Here is a 25,572-nt window from a genome sequence, read left to right as displayed (position 1 = left end):
TGACAGCTCTAGACTCTGTAAACAGCGAACAGAAATTTGTTCGCTAGCTGCGAACAATGACGCTGTCTGCCTGTCAATAATTTTGAGCGTTTTCAGCATATTGTAGTTACTGCCAATTATTGAAGCATACGCCCATTTTTATGCCATGTTGCTCATAACAGTTATCAGTTGAGGGTGCTATTTTGCTGCTGTTGCTTTTGACAACCATTTAGTTTGGAGTGTGAGGTTTTGGAAAAAGGGGGGCTTAAATCGCTTACTGCACTTTCAATATATAGGTATTTACAAAGCTCTTTTAGTAATAAAAAATGTTTGACAATTTGAATGAGGGTATAGCAGTGGTTAAATGGACATGGACCTTGTGTCACATGATCTGTCCTTGGCACGTTCATCAGGAGAAATGTTGATGCTCTTCGCTATCACTTTTGGGCAGGGTAAAGAGTTACTCTGCAGTAGCTCTGAGATATCTAAGAAAAAGTATTCTGGATTGGTAAACAACATTTATCTCAATGTTCTCTAAAAGTCTGAGTCAATTGTCTTGATTATTAAAGACAACTGTGGAGTACATAAATATTTGGCACCATCATGATGGCATGGTACCATGCTTAATAATCAGTAATCATTTGAATTCTTGCTATTATCCTAAATCAGACCAATTTGTTTAAAAAGTAATACTTCCTTTATGACAAACTATTTATTTTAAGATATATCACAATACCCACCTTGTATGCTGAAGAGTAATATGATGTCACCACCCTTGAAAAACTCTCTTTTAGTGAAGTCATCTTTGCACAATAACTTTCCAAAGCCCAATGCACTATTCACATATACAGTCTCATTGCCAATGACAGTTTGAGTTCCAGTCTTTTGAGGATTGCCCCAGCAATCACTGCTGTCTATAATAACAAAATATGACTTGTAATAACAATGTATGGCTTTTAAAAAGCCCTTTAAAGATAAAGGGTCTGTTCCAAAACTTTGTGAGCTTTACCAGCCTAAATAGGCAGATGTCTTCTATGGCAGCATCCTAACTGAAGTGGAGCCTCAAAAGAGAGCAATTTGGTATGCTCTACATAAACTGCAGCTCCAACTGATTTCAATATATGTGATACCCTAATGACCTTAATATATATATATAGCACACACAAATCTTACATAAAATATAAAATAAAATCCTTTTTTTAATCGATACTTTTAAGTATTGAACACATAAGTATGTTTACAATCAAAATTGGTCTCGCTTCATCCGATATCTTGGATTTATGTTTCCACTGAGCCTACCCACGGATGGATACATATGATGCTACCTTAAAATCTGGCCAAAATTAGATATCATATGAGGCAGCATAATTAATATACCTACTTATTGGAGCAGACTTCATGTCAGGGGCGTGGCTATGATGCCTAAAATGCCGCTCTGGAGGAAGCTCACTAGGTTTTGGAACTGAACCAAAAGCTATGATCTTCAGCTTACAAATGTGTTGCATTAAAATGTGACTTACAAGAAGCAGTTGGGTCAGCGATGAGGCTTTGCTCATAGGACATGCGCTTCTGAATATGTGGATTCTGGTCAAGCACCTGGAAGGTCACTTGTCTCCATGAAAAAGGCCACTGCAGCTGGTTGTCAAATGCACCAGATACCAGACGAACATAAATTCCTATGCAGTTCACAGACAGCCCTAAGAATATCTGATAGCGATAACCATCCCTAGAGTAAAACAATGGACTGTATATGTATTTGCCAGGATTAGTGTTGTTCCAAAGCATCTCAAAGTCCCTTATTTGCCATATCTGGGGGCACTCAGTCTCTGAAACATTGATATCATCCAGTGAGAAACCTCCAATGGAGTTTCCAGCTCCTCTACGTGCTTCAAATTCAACTTGGAATGCTTTATTTGCATTCAGTGGCACATGATGCAGCTGCCAGTAATTAGAAGGGGGTTCTGTAAGAAATGAAACTGTAAGTAATAATAACAACTTGAGGGACATCTTTGAAGATGTAGGCATACATGTATTTTTGTGGTGTGTTAGAGCTGTAAACTGACAATATTGATTGTTGTGAACTGTAATAAGATAAAGTTGTGTTTATGTATCTGAGCAGTGGGAAAACCTGAGATTTGATCCATAGCTCTAAGAGTTCCTCTGCTGTCTTTATCCTTGTACTCTCTGATCCAGATGTTGAGTTGGTCATTCTCATTGCCACTGTGGAAGTAGTAGAACTGCAGGCATTGGGCTTTGCAGTCTCTTTTGGGGGTCATTATTTTACTTGCCAATCTGCTAGAGTCTTTTCTAGCCTTAGTGCTGAAGTGCATGAAGGAAGAGCTACCTGCAGGTACCAAAGGAGGTGTGTATAGTTGACATATTTCCCTTATTCAACACCGCCCCTTTTTAGAGCTCTGCTCTTCGGTGTTTTGTCTCTTAACTTCTAGATTGCATGGAAGCTACTGAGAAGAGTCGATCAAAATGGATTATGTGTGGGAGCACAGAAAGTATTTTCCTCCAAGATTTGATGGTGTGAGTCTGCACCACCATTTACTATGTGAAAAGGTGTTTTGCTGTCACTGTAAATGTTAATTTTTCTGACACCCACGGAGGTAAATTGGACCTGGCAGATCACATTCAGACAATTATGACCCATCTCTTTTTCAGGATACAAGTTATACAAATTATTCTATGTGTAATTCTGCTTAATTTTTTAGGTTTTAACTTTTAAATAATTTGTGTTAAAATGTTTAGTTGACATGAAATTTCAAACAGTGACAGCTCATATTATTTCACATGCAAGTTCATGACATAAAGGAAATTACATTTGTATGGGTAATGGCCATCGCGGTGGCTGACAGCCCCAAAGCCCACTGAATTTTTCAATGGAAAAGCTCTCCCCTGCTTGAAATTCATCAAGCACCGGAGGATAGACTGAGTGTGAATGTCAGTCAGACTCTGACAACCTGTCATGGTCGCCAAGCTGAGTTTGAACATTGGACATTTGATATTCAAAGGACATATTGGTATCAAATATAACATGTAAGTTCTTTGCTGTAGAAGACGATGTAACAGTACATCCATCGAGAGTCAAATTATATTTTAGATGCTTATTTTTTAGAGGTTTTTGGTCCAATCATATGTACCTCTGTTTTACGGAATTGAGTAGAAGGAAATTTCTGGCCATCCAATCTTTGATTTCATTGATAAATTGTGAATTTTCGTTGGGTATAGAAGAAATATAAAGTTGGGTATCGTCGGCATAACCGTGAAATCTTATTCCATGATTCCTGATAATATCTCCCAGGGGAAGCACGTATAAGGAGGAAAGCAGAGGTCCTAAAACTGATCTCTGTGGCACTCCAAACTTTTGTTTGATTTGACAATTCCTCATTTACACATACCAAGTGGTAGCAGTATGATAAATAGGACCTAAACCATGCTAATGCAAGTCCACTAATGACAACATAATTCTCCAGCCTATTCAAGAGAATGTCATGATTTATCGCGTCAAAGGCAGCACAAAGACCTAAAAGCACTAGAAGAGAAATGCAGCCACGATCAAATGTTAAGAGCAAGTCATTTGTAACTCTGATGAGTGCAATCTCTGTACTATGATGGGTCTAAATCCTGACTGAATTTCTTCACATTCTCCATTTCTCTGTAGAAATGAACATAGTTGGGAGGACACTACCGTATCTAGTATTTTCAATATAAATGGTAGATTTGAAATAGGTCTTTGTAAGGGGATTTAGATGGGCAAGGAGGAGGCAAGAACCGGCTTGACAATATAAATAATATTTTAATGAGAAACTTAAATCAACGACACAATCACACACATGACGGTCAGCTGACCGTAAATGATCTCTCTCTCGTCGCAACACCTTCTGCAGTTGGCCTTTATCCCTCTCGGAGGCTTAATTAGCCTGATAAGGGACCGGCTATGTATAATCTGTGCCCCAGTTAGTCAAATACTAACACTATTAAGACTATGTGCCAAATTACTAGAGAGGAGACTGGCACCTTCCCTGGAGGGATGGAGTCCCTCTCTCTTCAGCAGGTCAGGTCTACCCCAAAAACTCTTCTCCAGACACCACTCAGACATCCAGCAATTCAGTGACACTAATCTACTTGAGCAGGGAGGGGGCCAGAGCATTACAGTGTCTAACATAATATTTGCAAGTTCAAACAGCTATTTAACATTATCTCTAGTGATCTCCAACTGGCGAAGCTGGACATCGTTAGTGCCGACATGAATAACAATTTTAGAAAATATACATTTAGCCAACACTTGTAAATTTGATCTGACGTCAGATGCTCTGGCACCCAAAATGCATTTAACAATAGTGGCTGGAGTCTCTATTTCCACATTCCTTACAATAGAATCACCAATAATTAGGGCTCTTTATACATGATTCCCAGTTGTGGGGAGAATCGACTGGAAACCCTAACAAGAATGAGAGAGTGGTGTCCATTAGCTGAGCGAGTATGCTGCCGAGATGTCACCCAATCGCCCTGCTGCAGGGGCTCTTCAGCCGGAACCAAAGTGTGTGTTGTTCACTGTACTACCAGTATCTGAAACAGTATCTATCGGCTTTTATTTCTCACTGACCTCCACTAGACCTTCGGATGCTGTCTCTAACTCATTAATTTTCTCTGTCAGCTTGACTAATTCCTTACATTTATCACATATAAACCCCTCACTACTGACAGAAGAAGCTATATTAAACATGTGGCATGTAATGCAGAGAACAGTAACATGAGCGGATGCCATGACTTCAAATGTTTGTTTTTGTTGTTGTTTTGGTTGTTCTTGAGCAGTGAGGGTTTGAGATCGATGTGGTTCAAAAATTAGTAGATGTTTGAGATTGATGCAGTAATCCGTGTAAAACACAGTGGAGAAAACGAATGCACGCTGTTGAGATGCGAGATGTACACAACAGAAAAAAAGCCAAAAAAATACAGAAACGGGTATGCACGGTAAAATACACACAGATGAAACAGTAGAAAAACAGAAAAACCAGAAGCACGCAGTAAAATGGCAAAGGATAAAATGATGAACATATAACGATATAAATAAGCAATGATAAGCAGGCTAGCAAGCTACAAACACTTGTGCAGCATGCTGTCAGCAACAGCAATGGCGGTGAAAGGCAAAACACCCAAGAAACAGTAGATTATTGCTTTTGTATCTAAAGTCTCTTCCTGTACAAAGCACAAGACTTCTGGCTGATATCAAAACAGAAATTTTCTAACATCATTCAATGACTAACATTGGTTATACATCTCACCTTTTGGCTGTTTGCCCAAGTAGGTGTGGTCAGTCACATTGAGTCTTCTCACTGAGCTCACTCTCTTCCATCCATTTTCAGGAAAAGAACAGACACTCATCTGACACATAGTTTCATTATCAAAGCTACAGTGGTCAAGGAAAGAAATGGACGAATCTGTAATGCAAACAAAATGTGTAAACAAGCAAAATGTGTTTGTTTTGTCTGAGTGCTCTTAGGTCACATTCCATAGTGCCTTTTTGGTACTACTGTATGTAACTCTGACTGCAACATTCAAGTTAAAGGGATAGTTCAACTAAAAATGATCTCATCATTTACTCACCTTCATGCATAATGAATAACATTTCAGCTCTGTAGGTCAATACAGTGCAAGTAAATGGTGATCAGACCTTCGTAGCTCCAAAAGTCACACAAAGGCCATATAAAAGTAATCGATACGACTCCAGCGGTTAAATCTATATCTTCAGAAAATATATGCTGTGGGTGAGAAACAGATACAAATTTGAGTCCTTTATTACTCCAAATCTCCACTTTCACTTTTACATCTGAAAGCCATAAATGGTTCCTACTTAGTTTCACTTTCACATCTGAAAGGCAAAGTGGAGATTTAGAGTAAAGAAAGGACTTAAATTTGTATCTGTTTCTCACACATACGTAATTTGAAAGCGAAAAGTGCAAGATCTATCTGAAGAGTCGGCTGTCAAAATGTATTCCTTGATACTTACATGTGAAGTGCGACAGCTGTTTCACTTATTGCATTCCCGAAGCTGCGCATGAGTCTGAGCTCCACCCTGTCAGGCCTTCAGAATTTCTACATGATCCCTCAACAGTGCAAATGAATGAGCAACTTATGTCAAATTGTCAGATTCATCAGAAGATCTTGGTGGGTGTGGTCTTTAGGATATGTCCTGGTCGAGGCCTTCTAGCTGGCCTTGAGTAACACAGTCACGCTTTAAGTAATGTACGTAATTTGAAAGCAAAGACCGAGATCTTGTGACGAATCAGCTGTCATCACTGCCTCATCACCATTGAGAAAGAGATCCTTATGGATTTAAAAACTTGAGATGTTCTGCATGACCGTGTGATTGCTTAATTTATTAAACAGGAAAGGAGGACTTATTTTCCTTGACGAAATGAAATTGCAAGCAACATTTAAATTGCAAATATTATTAGATAGTTTTTTCCAGGTATTATAGCTCCATGGTAGATTCATATGAAAAATTATGATATTTGAATGTCTTTTCAGGAGATGTTTATTTCACAAAACAGTCATGCTGCAGTTAAATTTAGGCTTGCTTGAGCATTAAGTGTCGTTTCAAGTTCTGGCTTTCATGTGTGGACATGTTTTTTAAATGTCAGTTGGTATTACTATTTAGCTGTGACAATGTATGATGCCCAAAGGCATAGGGTGTCTTTATTTATTGTGAAACTGTTTTCTTAGTGGCATGAATCACACTGAAGGCCTAGATTTTAAATGCACGGCCCGCCACTGCAACATTTAGATTGCAATTATTAGATAGCTTTTTACTGGTATTAGACCTTATTAAATTTGGCTTTCGCGCATGGACGTGTTTTAAAAATGTCAATTGGTATTATTATTTGGCAGTGATGTAATGTATGATGTCCATAGGTATAGGGTCTCTTATTAATTGTGAAACAGTGTTTTCTTAATGACATGAATTGCACTGAAGGCCAAGACTTAAATGCATGGGCCGCCACTGCTTTTATGTTTCCTTTATGTTATTTTTGGAGCTATAAAGGTCTGATCATCATTTACTTGAATTGTATGGACCTACAGAGCTGAAATATTATTCAAAAAATATTTGTTTGTGTTCTGCTGAAGAAAGAAATTCATACACATAAATATGAGTGTATAACTTATGAGATAATTGTTATTTTTGGGTGAACTATCCCTTTAAATACTTCTGGCATACATACATAGGGACTACTGAAATATTCAGTAACCAACAACTACAACCACAAGATTTTTACTATTACAGCAAAACCACTTCGATAAACTGTAACAAAAATAATAAATAAGAACTGTCTGCAAAATACTCACTGCATTTATACATTTTGTTGAGTTCAATCACGTCGTATTCACTCATGTCGAAGCGTTGACCAATTATATTTTCAAACTCAGGAATCTTGGTAAGGATTGTGGGTCCATTACCATTGCTGAAGGCATTTTTATCATAATGCATCACAGATGTGTAGTCATATGGGATGCCTCCGGTGCTGGTCCTGTTCTCAGTGTATTTAATGAAATTGCTTTCACACCCTGAAAATAAAGCCAAAATTAAGGTGATTGTTGATAATAAATGCATTAAATAAGTGCTCTTAAAGGCACGCTCAATAAATTATTGTTTATGTTGCTGAACTTAAGCAATAGGGCCCCAGATTGTAAGTGGGCCTCAAACAGTGTATATGAGAGGTGCAGAGAGGAAGCAGAGAGGAGTGGGAGCGTGATTTTGCCTAGAGGCCCAGGGAAGAGCGTTTTGAATGAATAATATGATATTGAGAGTTGATAGAGCGCAACAGTGCCCGCCCACTTATTTAGAAGTCTGGGTTCCGGATTTTTGCCATCCTTTTTCACATAAACTTTTTAAAAAATCCTCCGTAAAAGACTTGTAAGCCATGAACCAAACCAACCATCACAACATCACAAACTTTGTTTTGAAGCAAAAAAGTATTTCAGACTCAGACAAAAAGACAAAGGTACAAGACTGTACTTACTGTCTTTCATGAGGCACGTACTATAATCCCATTAAGCATTGCAAATTATATCATTGAATATAAAATTATGGGAATGCGTAAAGCTATTAATTTTAGGTTGTTGATTGTATAGAAATAGTATATTTTATGTTTATTTAAAAATATTATATGTACAAATTGATAAATAGTTTAAGGGTGAAGCGACACCGACTCGATCACGTCATTTACAGTGGGCATGGGTGTCAACGGTCACGCATGGTTCTCTGATTGGTAAAGCTTTCTCTGCTGGACAATGGATAATGTAGTTGTTTACCACAAATTCCAATATGGGCTGGATTTCCTCATAACGTGGCAACTAACGGTTTTAAACTCAGAAAGTCTTATGTTATGTTACGCTGTAGTTACTTCTGTTTCCCAAACCAGCACGTTGATTGCTCGTTATTTGGTTTTCATACAAGTTCTTTGTTATGGGAGCTGTCCAAGGTGCTTAACTAAGGCCAAAACTAAAATAGTGCCGATGCCAAACTTGGAAATTGCATGTAATCTTATCAAGGCGCCAAAAGTCTTTAATTAGCTATTAATGAAAATAGGTATGATAAATTAGGCTTGACCTACTTTATCTGTCAAATACTCCCATCACGTCGCATGTGCAGACTGCTGAGACTGCCCTGTTTCAAATGTGGTCCTTTTGAACACTTTTCAAATGTACTATTTACTTAATATGTACAACTTTTTAAAGAGGAAAAATTTTTTTACAGTGTTTCTAACTAAACAAACATTGTAACTAGAATAGGTGCAAAATTATAGGACAACCTTTCATTATGTTTTCGTAGACGATTGTGACATAATCATCTCTGTCATATCTTGAAAACTCATGGGTGAATCCCAGTGCATGGAGAAACTCATGCTCAACAATAGGTTTTTTTGCACATCCATCTTCCAAGGAAATAGTCTGGCCTAAAGAAACTGCTCGCCCGATAGATGACCAACACCTACGAAATCAGTGAGAGAACACAGTACATCAATCTTAATTTTTGACTTTGTATATTAGTTTTTTTTTCAGGTATTTAAGCCAAAACCTTAAGATCAGAAGATTATGAAAAAGAGTTTATTAGCTCAGATGTTATACCATAAATTCAGTATAGTATTGCTAAGTGCCATATCAGAATAGTTTGTCAGTGGATTATTAACCGGAACTATACAATACCCTTCTTGCTTCTCCACAGAGATGTAATATTTTTCTGCTGTCCTGGGCTTAAAATCAATACATGATTTTAGTCGGAACTGCTCAAAGGCCCTCATAATAACTCCTTTAATGACCATACCTATGAAGACAATCAAAAGTAAATCATGTTTGAAGAATGGAAAACAGATTGAACTCAAGTGAGAAATAATCCATATTTTCTTACTCAGATTCCTATCCAGCACATAGGGGACAGGGATATCCCACTGGAACTGTTTCCCCAAAAGAAAGCTTCTTTGCTTATCCTTGAAAGCAGATAGTTTTGATTATCCTGGGGATATATCTATTTGAAATAAATTTTTGAAACTATCCAATATAGTGCTCTCTAATGCAAAGTCTTAAAACAGTACTAACCACCATAATGTCTCCTTCTCTTAAATTTAAACCTAATATATAAAAAAAAAATAGTCTTTTTGACAACTGTTCAGTTTACAGTACATTTGCTCACATATTATGTAACATGAGTAAAAACAAGCATTTATGGACAAAAACAGATACGTTACTTTAATACACATAATATGTAACCATAATACACTGGTTTACCTTTGTTTATATCTACAATGTCCTTCCATTCCTCAGTGATGTCTTTAATGAAATATTATGGGATAAATAAGACAGATAACAATAAGATTAGAAAACAAAACTGTGTGCATTGTGTGTTAGTAAAAAAAAATGTTTTTAGTACAATTAAGTAAGAAAATTATCAAAGACAAATCACACAATCAGACAGCAATTTGTCAAAATGGGGGGCAGTTTAAATCAGGGGCGGCAACCTATGACACGCATGCCATCATTGGAACGTGAAGTGATAATCACGACAACGAGAGAGAAACTAGGGCTTTGTCTCGGTTGGAAGGATGCGTCGGAGGTCGCGTCTTTTGAAGGCTGCAGTATACCGAGTGTCCTCCTTTAAAGAAGCCTCGTTTAAACGAGACTGCCTTCGAAGGACGAACGGAAACGTAACATGGTTGCTATGACAACACGCCACTCTTTAACAAGCGCAAGCGATTTGAGTGCAGAAGGGAATGTATGAGGTAAAATTAAGGAGAGTTATAATGATGTAAAGAGAAAAGAAAGTAGATTTTACAGGTTTAGTTTTAGTCTAATACTTTATTTTAATTATATATTAATATAATTATACATATTATATATCATACACCCATCTACAGAGACTCAACTTGGGAATTAACATTCCTTGCGTTTGGCAAATTGGCGTAATTTTATTTTAACATTTCCGTTGAAACAAAGTATTGTGGGTTGTGAGTGCCCAGGAAGGATACACATCATACATCCTCCGAATTCCCGTGAAAGAAGGTCGCATTCGGAGTGTGCTCGTTTAAAAAAAAAAATGGTTTATTGATGCTCAAAACAGTCAACAACAAAATACATAAAAAAAGAGAAAAAAACAAACAAACTAAAAGATCATAAAAAAGCACATAATATCTATTGTAACCACTTAAATCTCGACCTGACAAAGGCTCCTTTTGCTTTACATTCGCATCTATCAATTGCAATCTCTCCACAAAAGGGTCAGAAAATGCCTCCAAAACATTTCCAGAAAAAGTTATCTTTAACGTTGCTACCCCTGCAGATCTCTCATAACCATGAGCAAACCACAAATCGTTATTCCACAGTGACCTCCAGAATTGACTCTCTATATAAAAAATAAAAATAAATCAGTTTTAAGCTGTTTTGCGAACAGACATAAAGCTTTCCTTTTAACAATATCTCACCCCTCATAGTACAAGATAAACGAGTGTTAAAGACATAAAAAGAACAAAACAAATAGAACAGAACAAATTACCGTTTAAAGGGGTCATGTAATGGTACATGCACTTTTTCAAGTTGATTGTACTGAAATGTGTGTTGGCTGTGCCTGTACACAACCATCCTATTATGATAAAAATCCATCCAGTGTTTTTGTTTTAATCTCCTTATATATTTTCCCCTGCCTCAAATCGAGCCGTTCGACCGTGTGACGTCACACGGTCGGACGCCCCTCCCAGGATTGTTGATTGACAGCAGTGTTTCAACACAGACCTGCCCTCGCTCGTGAGCGAGCTGTCAATCATAGTCCGTCATCATTGTTGATACACTGGAGCAGAATGGCTTCTAGCGATTGTGGTTTTCTGTTCTTCGGTGTAATAACGAACACAGCAGTCATTTTGATGTTCCTAAATCTGAACCGCTGAAGACGCAGTGGCTGAGTTTTGTTTACGATGGGAATATTCCCCACGAGCAATGTCAATGCGTTCATGTTTGCGCGAATCATTTTTCACCAGACTGCTTTATAAACGAGGGTCAGTATAAAGCTGGTTTTGCTAAGAAGCTGCTGCTGAAAAAAGATTCGGTACCAACTATTTATATTCCCTCTGCACCTCCAGAAGAAGTAAGTGTAACGTTTTATTAATCTTTGCAAATCGCTAACCCTAACGGAGGGGCGGGGTGAACAAAGCTCATTATCATTTAAAGTCATATGCACTGAAACGGCGTGCTGAAAACAGAGCTGTTTCTGAGCAGGTAAAATTAGTGTTTTCTTAAAATACTAATGAGAATTTTTAATAAAAGTATATTACAAAGTTTTCATTTAGACCCTAAAGATTCATATTAACTTGTACAAAAATGGCATTATATGACCCCTTTAAGTATAATATTTGTCCAAGCGACATCACTTGCAACAACAAAAAGTAGCCCTAAAACAAGTTCTTTGAAAAGCCCATAACAAATTCTGTGTGCTGCAACCAACTCTTCAAGTAATCGGCGACTTAAAACATCACTGCTGTCTTTAGTCAAATGGGAAAACCCCTGAGAACATCACCTGTTCGGAGAAAATGGATATTAAAGCCAAAAGTGTTTATATCTTGATTTCTCCTTCTCCATGAATAAACGCACGAGTCCCCGCGAAGAAAGCCATTTTCCCGCATTTCGTGCCTGTTTCATAGTTTTGAGCGCCTCTCACGATAACCTTTTGATGGGTCGTGGATGGGAATAAGTTGCGTTGTTCTTGCCCAGTCGATGTACGATGTCAATAGTTTCCGAGAGTCGCCCTGAATCTTCAGGTAAAACTGCTTTGCAGATCTTGATGGCCAGCAGACGTATATTTTCATCCTTCTGAAACGCCATACAACCTTAGATTCCACCGTCTGGAGTAAAATTCCATCTCATCCATTCGCTGTTCAAGCATTCTGACGGGCTTTTCCAAGGCAAGCATATGACCCTCCATCTTACACATCTTATTCTCCATTTCTTTAATTTCAGCAAAAGAACGTCAACTTTCCTAATCAGCTCATCAATTCTCTCAGTATTGCCACGTACCAACTTTTCAATGCAATCGGACCTTTCGTTGATAAGCTGGGACAATGTGCCGATAAAATCAGCATTAGAAGCACTCTTAACGGAATTCGTTGTTTTCTTCGCTACAGGCGATTCGTTCGGGGTCAGCGGTAACTTCGGAAATACCTTTTCATTCAAAAACATCTCTTCTAGGACATTCCCTTCAGTACAGCTTTGACTGTAGTCGTGACAACTTCTAAGTTGCATGCAGTCATTAGCGTTATCTTGATTCGAAGATGAGTTTAAATTTCAGTTTCTTTTCTTCCAACCCATTCAAAGTTAATTAAAAATCACTTAAAACGATAAGCTAACAAAACAGCACTATAAATAATAATAATAAAAAAGTTTCTCAATCAAGTAAGGCTAACATGTTTATTTATTATGAAGACTCAGTTAAGGTGGCCATCTTTGTTTCTCCCCTCACGCAGCCTTCAAAACGAGACACTGCATAGTATTTTCTTGTAGTATTAAGTTCCTCGCACCTGTATGTCAATCTAAGTCTTGGTGTAACCCTTCCTCATAAACATTTAGCACGTTGTATGCGGTTATGAACTGAATGGGAAGCTAAACATTATTAAAGTGTGACGAGACTGCACTATTCAGCGGACTGGAATAGGGCGTGCAAACCATTCGAGCCTCACGAGCCGCTGGTTCGAGGCGCAGACCAATTCATGCAGCTCTTGTAAAGCGTCACACTGCGCTCTGATGACATCCTTAATTTTCTTATTGAATTGTTTGTTGCTTTTTGCTTCCAGAACAACGCGATGTAAATAAGAAGATACGCAATCAATGTTTGAGATTTCAAACCCACAATCACAGTGACCCTCAAACACACACAGTGTGGTTCAAAGGTCAAATTAAAAATCTAAACGAAACCTGAAAAGCAACTAAATGTAAGGATTTTGACAAAAAAAAATTTTTTTATAAAATAAATAAGACATATTTAAGATCAAATAAGTGTCATTAAATGCATTAATTACTTTAGTACAATAGATCAGATTCTGGTTAACATAAATCATCAGGTTTTGCCCAATTTTTCACTCAAATGAGTAATCTATTTTGTAATTTAGAATTATTATTTTTAGAGGAAAATGCCAATACTTGCAGTTCTTACAGTAAGTGTATTAATTTAATGAATTTAATGTATTAATTATATTTAAATAGGCTACATGCCTGTTGTTTGGAGTCCTCCGTGTGCGTTTTGCAGTAAGTAATTTTATTTCTATAGCACCTTTCTAGAACAGATGTCACAAAGTGCTTAACATTCACAATATAAAACCAAAGCAGTGTGTGTGTATATATATATATATATATATATAACACAACAAATTAGATAAAAAGCAATTTTAAACAAGTGGGTTTATAGCTGCTTTATAAAAATGACCACAGAGTCCATAGATCTTAAATCTATCGGTGTTAACGATAAATCGATTGGTAATTTCCACAATGATCGATTATGAAAATGTCTGAAAATTTACATTCCTATTTCTGCTGGATCTGTTCTGTTACCCCTGGGTTTTTTAGTCACTGCCCATGCAGGTGGGTAGTTTGCCCAGAATATAACCATGCTACCAAAACCAACAGATCGCTTCTATTATCTATAAAGTCAATAAAATGATAAATTCAAGGATTCAAGTCAAAGTATTATTTGATGGAAGTGGTCCTTTACTGAAAAAGTTCAGCTGCTGGTACTTAGTGATTTTATTGCCACAAAGAAAGTAAGGAGGAATCCTTGTTTGATTGAATGTTCTCTCAGTATGTGGTCTTAACAGAGAACTGCTATTATGCACTTTACTTATATTTCTATTGAAATGCTGAATAACATGATGATGACAACAGGGAGTTAGTGCCAAAAAATGTGTGATATACTTACCAATTACATTAGGTGTGGGCTGAGGACATGAGAAATGAGACAATATTTATAAATTTTTCATAAAAAACAAAACAAATCCAAATGCATGTGAATTATTATTATTATTATTATTTTTTCTTTGCAAAAGCTGTCATCTACTCTAAAACTCACCATTGGTGATACAGGGCAAAACACCAAGCTCAGTAGAAAAAAAGCCCACAAATGCATCTTCACTGGAAATTATATCAAGAAGAAGGCAAGAGTAACTACAAAATATGCCACTCTAACCACATAATTGTAACCTACTCATTTTTGATTATTACAATATAACCTAATAATCTTTTCATTATTACTGCCCTAGTTACAAGTAAGGCCATCAAAATCTATGTGATAATATTACACTCTTCATGAAATAAAAAAATAAAGATTTTACCTACCAGTTTTTTGGTCATTGACGCTGCAGAAAGTGTTAAAACATTAAACTGCCTTGCCAAAAATTACCCCACTTGCTAGATATATATACCCAATGAGATTCCCACCTGCTGGACAAGTTAAACATGTCAATGGTATTGTGATATACTTCCTCATACTGAACTCCCATCATTAGTATGCATGATTGACATATGCACATTTCTGTTCCTACATCAGCCACACCGTGCTTATTAAAGGATTTGAAACATTTTAAATCAGATATTTATAAGCAAATGCAAAAAGGTTATCTTTTCCATTCTATATGTTTTTGTAAATTAAGTAACTAACTGCAAACAAAAATAGTGCATAGTTACTTGAGTGACATTATTATATTTGCATAATTATTGGTAGTAGAAATATTGTATATAAATCTGAAAAAAAAAATATGATAATTATTACTATTATTGTTAACATATAATTCATTATTATAACTTTACAATTTTAATATACTACTTCTACCACAGGTAACATTACAGAAAACCAGTGTTAAAAGTTAAGTTCTTTAGGCTTATTAAAAAGATCATTACAATGATCAATCTTACTTGTAACAAATAATAAAGTGCAATAAATAAAAAAAAAATGTCAATTGATAGAATGCACTAGAATCTTCTTTATCTTTCCTTCCAGGAGCAAATGTGATTTATATCTGAATAAAAGGATTACAATGGCCACAACTGTCATTAACATAGTTACCTTATCAATATACAGTACAGATAAAATCTGCTGCCCTACAAAGACAAAATACAGAACATATTATATCAAAATTGAGTTCTGATTGAAATGGGGTCTCCAGGGGTTTTCAAATCGGAGTCCGGGGACTTCCAGGGGGCCACGGAAAATGTCAGAGGGAGAGAGAGAAAAAAGTGGGGGAAAATGTATTGAAAAAAGTTCAAAGCTAACATTTATTGAATTTTAATTACTGTTGCATTCTGCTTTCCAAAAAACAGAAATCATTGGAATTATAATGATTATTTTAATTGTAACGTAATACAAAGTAAGCATTTTCCTGATAATATTTATATAATTTATTTTGGCTTTATTACAAAACAAACGCCTATAATTGTATTTGTTTGCACAGTAAAAATTGGACTTAATACATGAACAAACATTTGTATACACATATATGCATATATAGTTCTCTTAACATATTAGGAAGTGGGTCCTTGGCTAGGTGATCATGCAGCACAGTCGTATGACAATTCATTCTAATTGATATAAGTGGCCAATCAATCACATACACTTCCCTTGTCTCCTGGAGAGCTACATTCCTGCAGAGTTCACTCCAACCCTACTCCAACACACCTGCCTGTAATTTTCAAGTAATCCTAAAAACCTTGATTAGCTGGTTCAGGTGCATTTGATTAGGGTTGGATCTAAACTGCAGGAAGGTAGCACTCCAGGAGCAGGGTTGCTATCCCGGTTCTAAACTCTCGTATTTTCTTTCTTCCGTGGTACACAAAACAGATTTTCCAATTTAAAACATGGTAAGGGTTTCCACTTTATGGTTAGGTTTAAGTATGGGGTTTGGGGTTAAGATAAGTGAAAAGCTCACAACTACACGTTCAAAACAAGTAAGTAGGCCTATCTCACAATCTAATGAACGCACGTTCAAAACATGGATGCTTATTTTTCTTCCCTGCTGCATATCAGGGCTTTTTGGAGGTTTAGGGTGTGGGTAAGTTGTTATAGTTCATTCTTAGGTTTAGGTTTCCCTCAAAATAAGTTTTCTGAAACACAGAATAAAATAAATACCTGCATTTACATGAGGGAAGTCGTATGGTCATATGTATTTGTATGAATTTAGTACGACTTTTCACAAGATAATTATATTAAACCCCATCATAGACTATGATGTGCTCGGTAACAGGTACTTTAAAAGGCTCATCTAAAATGCTTTGTGAGGGCACTTTAAATTTTTTTTTCTTCATCAGTGTAGCCACTCTTTGCCTAGATTGCACAATTCTTGCACAGCTATAGGCATGTCAAGCTCATTAACATGATTTTATGGTGAAAGCATTATCTGGTGTAACAAACAATAATAATGCTGGCACTGATCATCTAGTAAGAAATGAAAATGCATTACCTGGTTCATTCATTCATTTCATTTATTATACAGGAAAATTCATATATATATGAATTACTGTAACGTATAGTTACAGTAAAACGGGCCTGGCTCAGTTTAAAAACTGGTTTACAGCAGGTTCCTGTTCTGCAGCAACATAAAACAATAAACAGAATTTCAGCACATTTATACAAGACATTGTTATTGACTAGATAGATATAAACAAAACATAAAATATGGAAAAACAAGACTAAAAACAGTACATGAGCAATCAATGTGTACAAGTTTGACTAGTAAGAAGAAACTGTTTATATGACTTTTTGAAATATGTGAAGGTCGATAATGTTCGAATATGATAAGGAATGTCATTCCAAATTTTAGTGTAAGTATAGAAAAACGATTTCTGACCATAGTTATTTTTGTACTGTGGAACTGGAATGAGTGCCTGCGAGACTGACCGAGTAAGGCGTAGTGGTCTCGAAGTTTGTGTCGGGAGAAGACCTGTAAGTGCAGGTGAAGAGCTATTTTGAATACGAAAATAAAAAGCAAGAGCATGGCTGTTTACGAAGTTCTGATAAGTCAAAGCATTTGTGCGTGTGAGCGCACTGCAATGATGAGACCATTTTGGGAGATTACTGTGGATCTTAAGTGCTCTGTAATACAGTCGTGCTATAGGTTCCGTAATGTCCTTACTGGTAAGAAACTAGATTGGAAGACAGTAGGACAATGTTGAGAACACAATAGCATGTAAATACGTTTCAGAAACTGAGAAAGAAAGATGTGGTCTAATCTTGTTATATACATAGAGTTTCTGATTCAGCTTTTTTGTTAATTTCGAGATGTGTTCCCGGTATGTAAGATGTAAATCAAGTAGTACACCCAGGTAATTGTAGGTCTTAGTGACAACAAGATCTTGGTTTGCAAAAGTAATAGAATCAGTAAAAGAAAAAAAATTTCTGGATGAATGAAAATACATGCATTCCGTTTTCTTTACATTGATGGTCAGATGGTTCTTTTTCAGCCAGTCATGTATCAGGTGAAGATCAGTTTGTAGTTTGGAATTTATGACATTAGGATTTGAATCAGAGAGAAAAATCACAGTGTCATCAGCGTACAGTAAACATTTTGAGTGTTTACACACTCGAGGGAAATCATTAATGTATAAAAGAAAAAGTAAGGGTCCAAGAATGCTGCCTTGCGGAACGCCCATGTCACAAACTAAGGGTTGCGATATGACATGATTAATTTTTACCGTCTGATACCTGTTTGTCAAATAAGAAGAAAGCATTTCTATCACGGAAGAAGACAGTTTAAATGAATGAAGTTTATTTAGTAAGATCTGGTGGTTCACTGTATCGAAAGCTTTACGGAAATCAATAAAAATAGCTCTAGTGATGTGACCTATGTTAAGAGAGTTACGTATTTGCTCAGTGAAGAGTAGTAGTGCCGACATTGTTGATCTCTTAGCACGAAAACCGTGTTGATAATCACTGAGCCAGTTATTTGTTTCGAGATAAGAGCTTAGTTGATTATGCAGGACTTTTTCCAGTAATTTAGACATTGCTGGGAGTATTGAGATAGGTCTGTAATTTGAAAGTAGAGTGCAATCATCAGATTTAAAAATCGGAGTAATCTGTGCTGTTTTCCAGTCAGTAGGAAAAATAGAAAACCTGATACAGAGATTAGTTAAATGCAGAAAGAGAGGTATGAGGCTATCAGCATGGGTCTTTAAAAGTAAGGTACTTAAACCATAAGCATCATGAGCATGAGAATTTTTTAACAGATGTAATGTTTGTATCACCTCATTCTGTGAAATCTCAGTAAATGAGAAGTGATCAGATGTTGGGGGGAGATCAGGTGAGGACAAGGAGGGAGTAGCAAAATGCTTAGCCAAGTCTTTAACAGATGAAAGAAAAAAATCATTAAAAGCACTTGCAATTTTTTCTGAATCAGAGATAAGAGTACCCCGTATGGAAATTTGAATGTTAACATTATTTTTCTTCTCATTTTTATTATCACCGGTGATGACCTTAAGGGTCTGCCATAGTGTCTTTGGGTTGTTAGCGGATTGGATAATTTGCTGTTGAAAATATATTGCCTTAGCCTTACGCAGTTCCATATTACATTTATTTCTAATTTGTTTAAAATTATTTTTACTCTCAAATGTTCGATTTAACCTGTACAAATTAAAAAGAGAGGCTTTCAATTTTAGAAGTTGTAGTATTTCAGAATTTATCCACGGTAATTTAATATTTCTTGGTCGAATTTTGTTGACAGTGTTATATTTATTCTGTATTATATGTAGTTTAGTATGAAATTGCATTAAAATTTGTTCTGGATCTTCTAGTGACAGCTCATCACTCCAATCAATAGCACCAAAATCAGCATTGAACTGTGGCAATTTTGAAATTGGTATTTTTGGTACAGAGTGGGGAGCGTGTGTTTTTTTGGATTTTAAGATTGTTCTAACTGCATAGATGAGCGAATGATCTGAAATAGCTACATCCATTACACCAGACATTGTATATTTTGAAGGCTGATTTGTGAAGAAAAGATCCAGAATAGAGCTGCGTGTTTTGCTGATTCTTGTTGGATCCTTAATTAACTGATACAAACCAAGTTTCATTGCAGTAGCTTTTAATGATTTTGACGAGCTTTCATTCCAGTCTAGATTGATATCACCCAAAATTACGAGCTCCTTCGATGTAACAGATTTAATTATGTCAGCAAGCTGAGATAGATAAAAACTTTCACTGACATTAGGAGGCTTGTAAGTGACAATTATAGTAATTGCATGTTGCGATGTAAAATGTACGATCAGTTTCAATGTTTCAGTTTCAACTTTTGATATTGAGTGTGCATATTTCTGACTAACATAGAAAGCCACTCCGCCGCCGGCCTTACTAATGCGGTCTTTACGATACAACTCATAATTCTCGATTGAAAGAAAAGAATCAGGAATATTGGGAGTTAACCATGATTCAGAAATTGCCATTACATGTGCTTTTGACTGCGCAAGCAAGATTTTAAATTCGTCTAGTTTGGGAACGAGGCTTCGGGTGTTTAGATGGCAAATTTTAAAGCCTCTAGTACTGCCGAGTTGTATTAAATTTGTTGGACTTTTTCTTGGATGAGGTATTCTTCTTTGTAATTTAACTGTTTTGACTGAAAGACTAGAAGAGGAAATTTCAGAAGGTAAAATGGGAAAAGATGAGGGAGTAAAGGTAATCGGAGCTGAAGGACTGGAGTATGGAAAACAATCGTGAGTTATAGGTAAAAACATATTCTGTGGTTGCGGTACAGAAGTAAAAAATCTGCTATAGTTTGCATATGCATATAGTCCCCACAGACGCAATATACCTAAAGTTGTCAAGAAAATATTTGAGTCAGGCCGGGATTGAGCTCAACATTTCCGATGAACAGAAGAATAGTTATTAAAAGTCTTGATGTACTTAAAATATATTTACACTTACTTTCGTTTTCATCAGAGACATTTGGTTTAAAATCAGTTACCCACCGGTGAAAGATAATAGTTCGGCTGGTTATTGTGTTCTTATATTGCAAATATTTCTACTGTGACCCTCAGTGACCCCACTGTTCCTTTTGCACTCATGTGCTGTGGTGTCCCTTTGGGTGTAGGCATTTTGTGCTTTGAGTCACGTATACAGGCTTGGTTGTACACACAGTGATTGGTTTGGTCACTTAGGGCAGATACCCTGTTATAGCCATAGTGATTCCCATAGGCAGTGAAAGAATATGTGAGGTATTATGCCTGGGGTCACCTTACCCTTATATTCTGATGCTCATTTAGGCAGTGAAGTCACAAATGGGTGTGTTGGTCTTATTGTCTCCATAATGATAATAATCTTTAGGTCAAGTGACTAATGGGTCACTTTGTGATGATAATCGTTTTGTGATCTCTGATGGAGTCCCACACTCAACTGAGGACACAGCAATACAATACCGGAGACCTGGCATTCCAATATTTGTAAGCAGACAATTTAGTTAAATGTTTCTTGGTTAATATTATAAGTAGTCTTACAGATTAACTCTACCTCTGCTAAAACCAATTCTGATTTATGTAATTGTTTTTGCAAGATTTGTATTTTTGTACGATTCTCATTCATTTTAATACATTAATTTGACTATAATGTCATCCAACTGATCTTAATAGTTTATCATTTAATCATTTGGTATATCTATATATTTTCAACTGGTTTGATTATTTTATGTGCTTGAAAAGTATCAACATCTACAGTAAATTACATGTTCAAAATAGGATAACAATAATACATTTGTGATAATATCTTCATTTTATGTAACCACTATTGTTTACATTATGTACTGTATAAATTCAGTGTGTGTATACTGTATGAGCATTTGCAGTTTGTGAATGGAGCAGGAGCAGGATAGACTGCCATAAAGAGGAACTGATCAATGATTCTGTATACAAGAGTGCCATCAGGGAGGTCAAAGAGGTGGGTGTCAGAGAGAGGGAAGGGGCAGGGACCTGTTGTGTACATGAGATCTGAACAGAGGCTAAAGCAGATTCTGCCAAATTATCTCTTTCAGTTTCTTTCATTTGGATAAAACCATCAGCTAAACGAATAAATGTAGTAGATATATTTGTTTATTGACCCCAGTTCAGTCATACTAAATAAGCCAAATCATCCATTGCTCATTTGCAAATGGTTCAGAATGCTGCTGCTAGACTTAAACTGACATACGCAAATGTGAACACATTACTCCAATTTTAATTTCTTTGCATTGGTTGCCAGTCCATTGTAGAATTGATTTAAAAATTTTACTTTTTGTTTTCCAGTCTTAGCATGGACTGGCACCTTCTTATCTTTCGGACCTATTGTGTGTATACACAAACCTGATGTCTAAGGTAATCTGATGAGAGACTGTTGACATTTCCCAGGTCAAGATTAAAGCTGATGGACAACATACGTGCATTTGCAGAAGCTGGCCCAAAGCTATGTATCAGTCTACCTTTGTTCATCAGATTGGCTTCCACAATATTGGAATTTAAGTCAAAGCTAAAGACTTTGCCCTGGCTTTTAATCAACCTTAGAGAGTGTTGTGTGTTGTTTTTGTGTTTAATTTCTGATTGTCATGTCCCCTAGTATATGTTGTTTTACAGCACAGTGGTCAACTACTGTTGTTTTTATTGAGCTTTATAAATAAAATTATTCATTGATACTGTAATTTAAGAGTTGAGAATAATACAGTATGTTAAATGACATCACAGTGTACATTACTGTACTTGTTACACAATTCTAACCGTACCACTTACAGTATTAACAGCATACTCTGTACAATAAGCATTGACAGAGAATGTCAGTGTCATACTGTACTGTATCTTCATTTATCGCACTTTTAACATTAAAAAAGGGGGTCAAATTGACCCAAAGGGATCTGATGTTTGGAAGAGTTTATCAATAAAAATATTTATTTCCTTGATCTTCAATGAAAGCCAAAAATAATCGCATTTGTGACCCTCACCAATATCATTTTCATATTTCTTGGGCATAGTTTCAGAAGTTGTCTATCAGTACCACAAGACTGCTAACCCAAGTTTATTTCCTAATGTGACCACAGTAATATTAATTATTTCAACATTTAAGGTCAATTTGAAACATGTACCTTGCATTGTTTGCTACTTAATTAACTGATTGTTTTAATATCTAATTTCAAAGAAGAACCGTTTCTTGTGGTTTAAAGATTAAACCAAATGTTCTCATTACATGTCAATAATCTTGTGTTTTGAAACAGTGATTATATGAAAGGAAACATGTACAATCCTAAATAAATTATGTTAACAGGTTTTGAAAGAACGATTATCTTTGTTTCAAGTGTGATCAGTTTGGACTTAAAGTTTTGAAAATATACCTGTCTGTAAATGGCTGTAGGGTTTTCAAATTATTAAAGTGTATTTTTTAAAGAATGTAGTGTCTCTAAACTAAATATATTTTCATTTATATTTTATGGATCCTGTTAGTATGGTAATTGTGCACATTGAACCCAATGCTGGAGACCTCCAAGTGGAGGGGCTTAAACAGCAATTAGGTGGAGGCCTCTAAGTGAGTGGCGCAATCGTTCATAACATAGTCGAGATGGTTGTAGAGAGGAAACTTTGATAGCAGGATGCAAAATCGTTAGGTGTGTTGTTTGAGACCAACTCCCCCTCACCTTGCTGATCACTAAGAGTTGCTGGTTGCTGTCAGAGTCCACTAAAGAAGAGCTATTTGTTGTCATGATTAATTTATTCCCCAAGTGAAAATATAAAAAAAGGGGGGATTACTGAGAAAGTGATCAGTATTGTGCTGGTTATATCTTTCACTGTAAAAAGTTTGCTGTAATTTTTACAGTAACGTACTGGCAGCTGGATGCCAGTAAGTTACTGTAAAAGTAAATACAGTATGATTATTGTATTTACATTTACAGTAATATTACTGTATTTTCATTTACAGTATATGTACTGTATTTTCATTTATAATTAATTGAATTTAAATGTTATTTAGTTAAGATTTCATTTATTTATTTTTTATTAATATTTTCCACCAAATCTAATTGTAGCAACACCCCCCAAAAAAAATCACAATTAGTCATGCACATAATTTTACATTTATTGTTTTTGTAGAACATTTACTTAGTAAAACAAGTTCCTATGTATCTGTTATGTAAAATAGCTAAAACGTACACATTTTCAAAGTGATACAAGCCAAAATAAAATGCAATAAAAAAAATCAGTTTGTTTGTTAAGTTATAGTAATTTTGCCAATAAAAGTCAACAATCTCTCTGATGAGAGATGCCACAGGTAGATTCAGACTGATGCTTTATCTTTGGCTGATGTGTTACTTTGATTGCTATTTGGTGCCATCAGGGTTGATTCTCAGAATGAACCTGCAAGCACAAGAAAAAATACATTATTTATCAAACCAGTGTTTCTCCAACTGTCATAACTCCGTAATGTATGCACTTTGGGGCCAATAAAAGCAATATGTACTGAATACCTACAGGTAAAGTGCATAATTGGTTGATGATCCATGACATTCAAATCACTGAATCATTCAAATCACCATTAAAACAAAATATATTTTGGGTTACCTTATGCTGCAACCCTCATTTGGAAAAAATATATATAAAAAGATTTATAGACTCACTAATTAACTTAACATACATGTGGGAAAAAGTATAGCAATGGGAGGAAACTCAAAGAAAGGCTCTAGCTGGCCACCACATGCATACCCAGGATGTTCTTACTTCGAGGCAATAATGCTTACCACTGAGCTACCCTTTTTCAGCCTAGACAGGCTGGCATTACAACAAAATCACTGTCCATTTTCCCACCAATACACTTCACATCCCTCATCTACTAAATTGACAGTTAAAATAAAAATGAGAATCAGAATCAACTTTAATGGCCAAGTATTTGAACACATACAAGGAATTTGACCACAGTTTTTCATTGCTCTCAATGTGCTTACACAGGATTTATATTATATTTGATCAATAAAATATATATCAAAGTGGATTGACCCCAACCCAAATAAGGAATATAAATTCTGGTCAATTTGTTGTCACACTGTCATTTAACAATTGGTGTTATGCTGCTTTTGAAGTATTTAATGATGTACGAACCTCTGAGTAAACTCCAGTGTACTGGCCGCCTCTTCCTGGTACTGCACATTGAATACATAGTAGCAGCCAAACAGCACAGCTAATGCTGATGAAAAATCTGTTTGCTCCTGCGGCTGGATGATGACTCTCCATTGTTAGCATCAATGTTTTTGCTTGGAGAACAAAATCTCCTGTAACAAACACCATCACAGCAGCTTTTTAATATTGTCACAGGCTATGTTCAGCCTATGCGTAAGAACTTAAAGCTGGTGTTGTACAGACCCACCATCTGATCATAATCTTAGCCATAGTATCAATTAATTAAATAATTTTCATAGCCTTACCAAATGCAATCACCTTGGGATGCTGGGAACAGTGAAGCTTCTCTCTACATCTGCTGGAGTTGCAATTAACAAAAAGTAGGAAGAAATTCATTAAATATATAGAGAACATAATTGTGTCTTTCTTTACAATACTTTGTAATAGGCTCCTCTATAGAGGTTATGTTTATATGTCACTATGTGTTATGTCTTGTGATATAACCCATTGACCAGCTCATATATGTTTGCCTATCTTGCAATTCACAGTTAAATTCTACCTGTAAAGTTTGATTTTTTTTAATGATGCAAATAAAATGGACCCTCAACTGCATGACACATGTATACAAAACAGGAATAGTCTTTGAAATGTCAAACTACGATCCTAATTACAATCAATATTCTCTAGAAACAGCTGTTCAAATTAGCATTAATACTTACATCAGCCAAAAAAAAAAGTGAATCCTCCCTATCTCTGAAGTACGTCATTGCGGTAATCATAGATGAAAACGTCTAGGTTACGTATGTAACCTCCGTTCCCCGATGGAGGGAACGAGAAGTTGTGTCAGAGAAGCGACACAGCGTTCCCTTTCCACTGTCCCCCGAAGCAGACAAAGAGCTGCTCAGAGCGTCTAGTGCTCTGCGTGCAGTCCAGATAGATACGCAAAGCACGTACTGGACA

The 25,572-nt window shown here is 36.1% G+C and overlaps 2 protein-coding genes across 2 annotated transcripts in view; both read right to left on the bottom strand.

The window, feature by feature from the left end:
* bcam (basal cell adhesion molecule (Lutheran blood group)) overlaps positions 1–25,572 on the bottom strand; it is a 278,932-nt gene that overhangs the window by 25,739 nt on the left and 227,621 nt on the right. The window lies entirely within an intron of this gene.
* LOC127655578 (meprin A subunit beta-like) lies at positions 340–12,351 on the bottom strand. The gene is made up of 11 exons (XM_052143473.1): positions 12,237–12,351; positions 9,583–9,614; positions 9,395–9,473; positions 9,193–9,310; positions 8,799–8,977; positions 7,333–7,551; positions 5,271–5,426; positions 2,108–2,323; positions 1,500–1,940; positions 720–893; positions 340–479 (listed from the first exon to the last, which is right to left on the bottom strand). Exons 1-11 carry the CDS (start codon positions 12,349–12,351, stop codon positions 340–342), a joined length of 1,869 nt encoding a protein of 622 aa, XP_051999433.1.

This window comes from Xyrauchen texanus, chromosome 15 (genome assembly GCF_025860055.1).
Source record: "Xyrauchen texanus isolate HMW12.3.18 chromosome 15, RBS_HiC_50CHRs, whole genome shotgun sequence".
Lineage (NCBI taxonomy): Eukaryota > Metazoa > Chordata > Actinopteri > Cypriniformes > Catostomidae > Xyrauchen > Xyrauchen texanus.
This window is presented reverse-complemented; position numbering and strand designations above follow the sequence as displayed.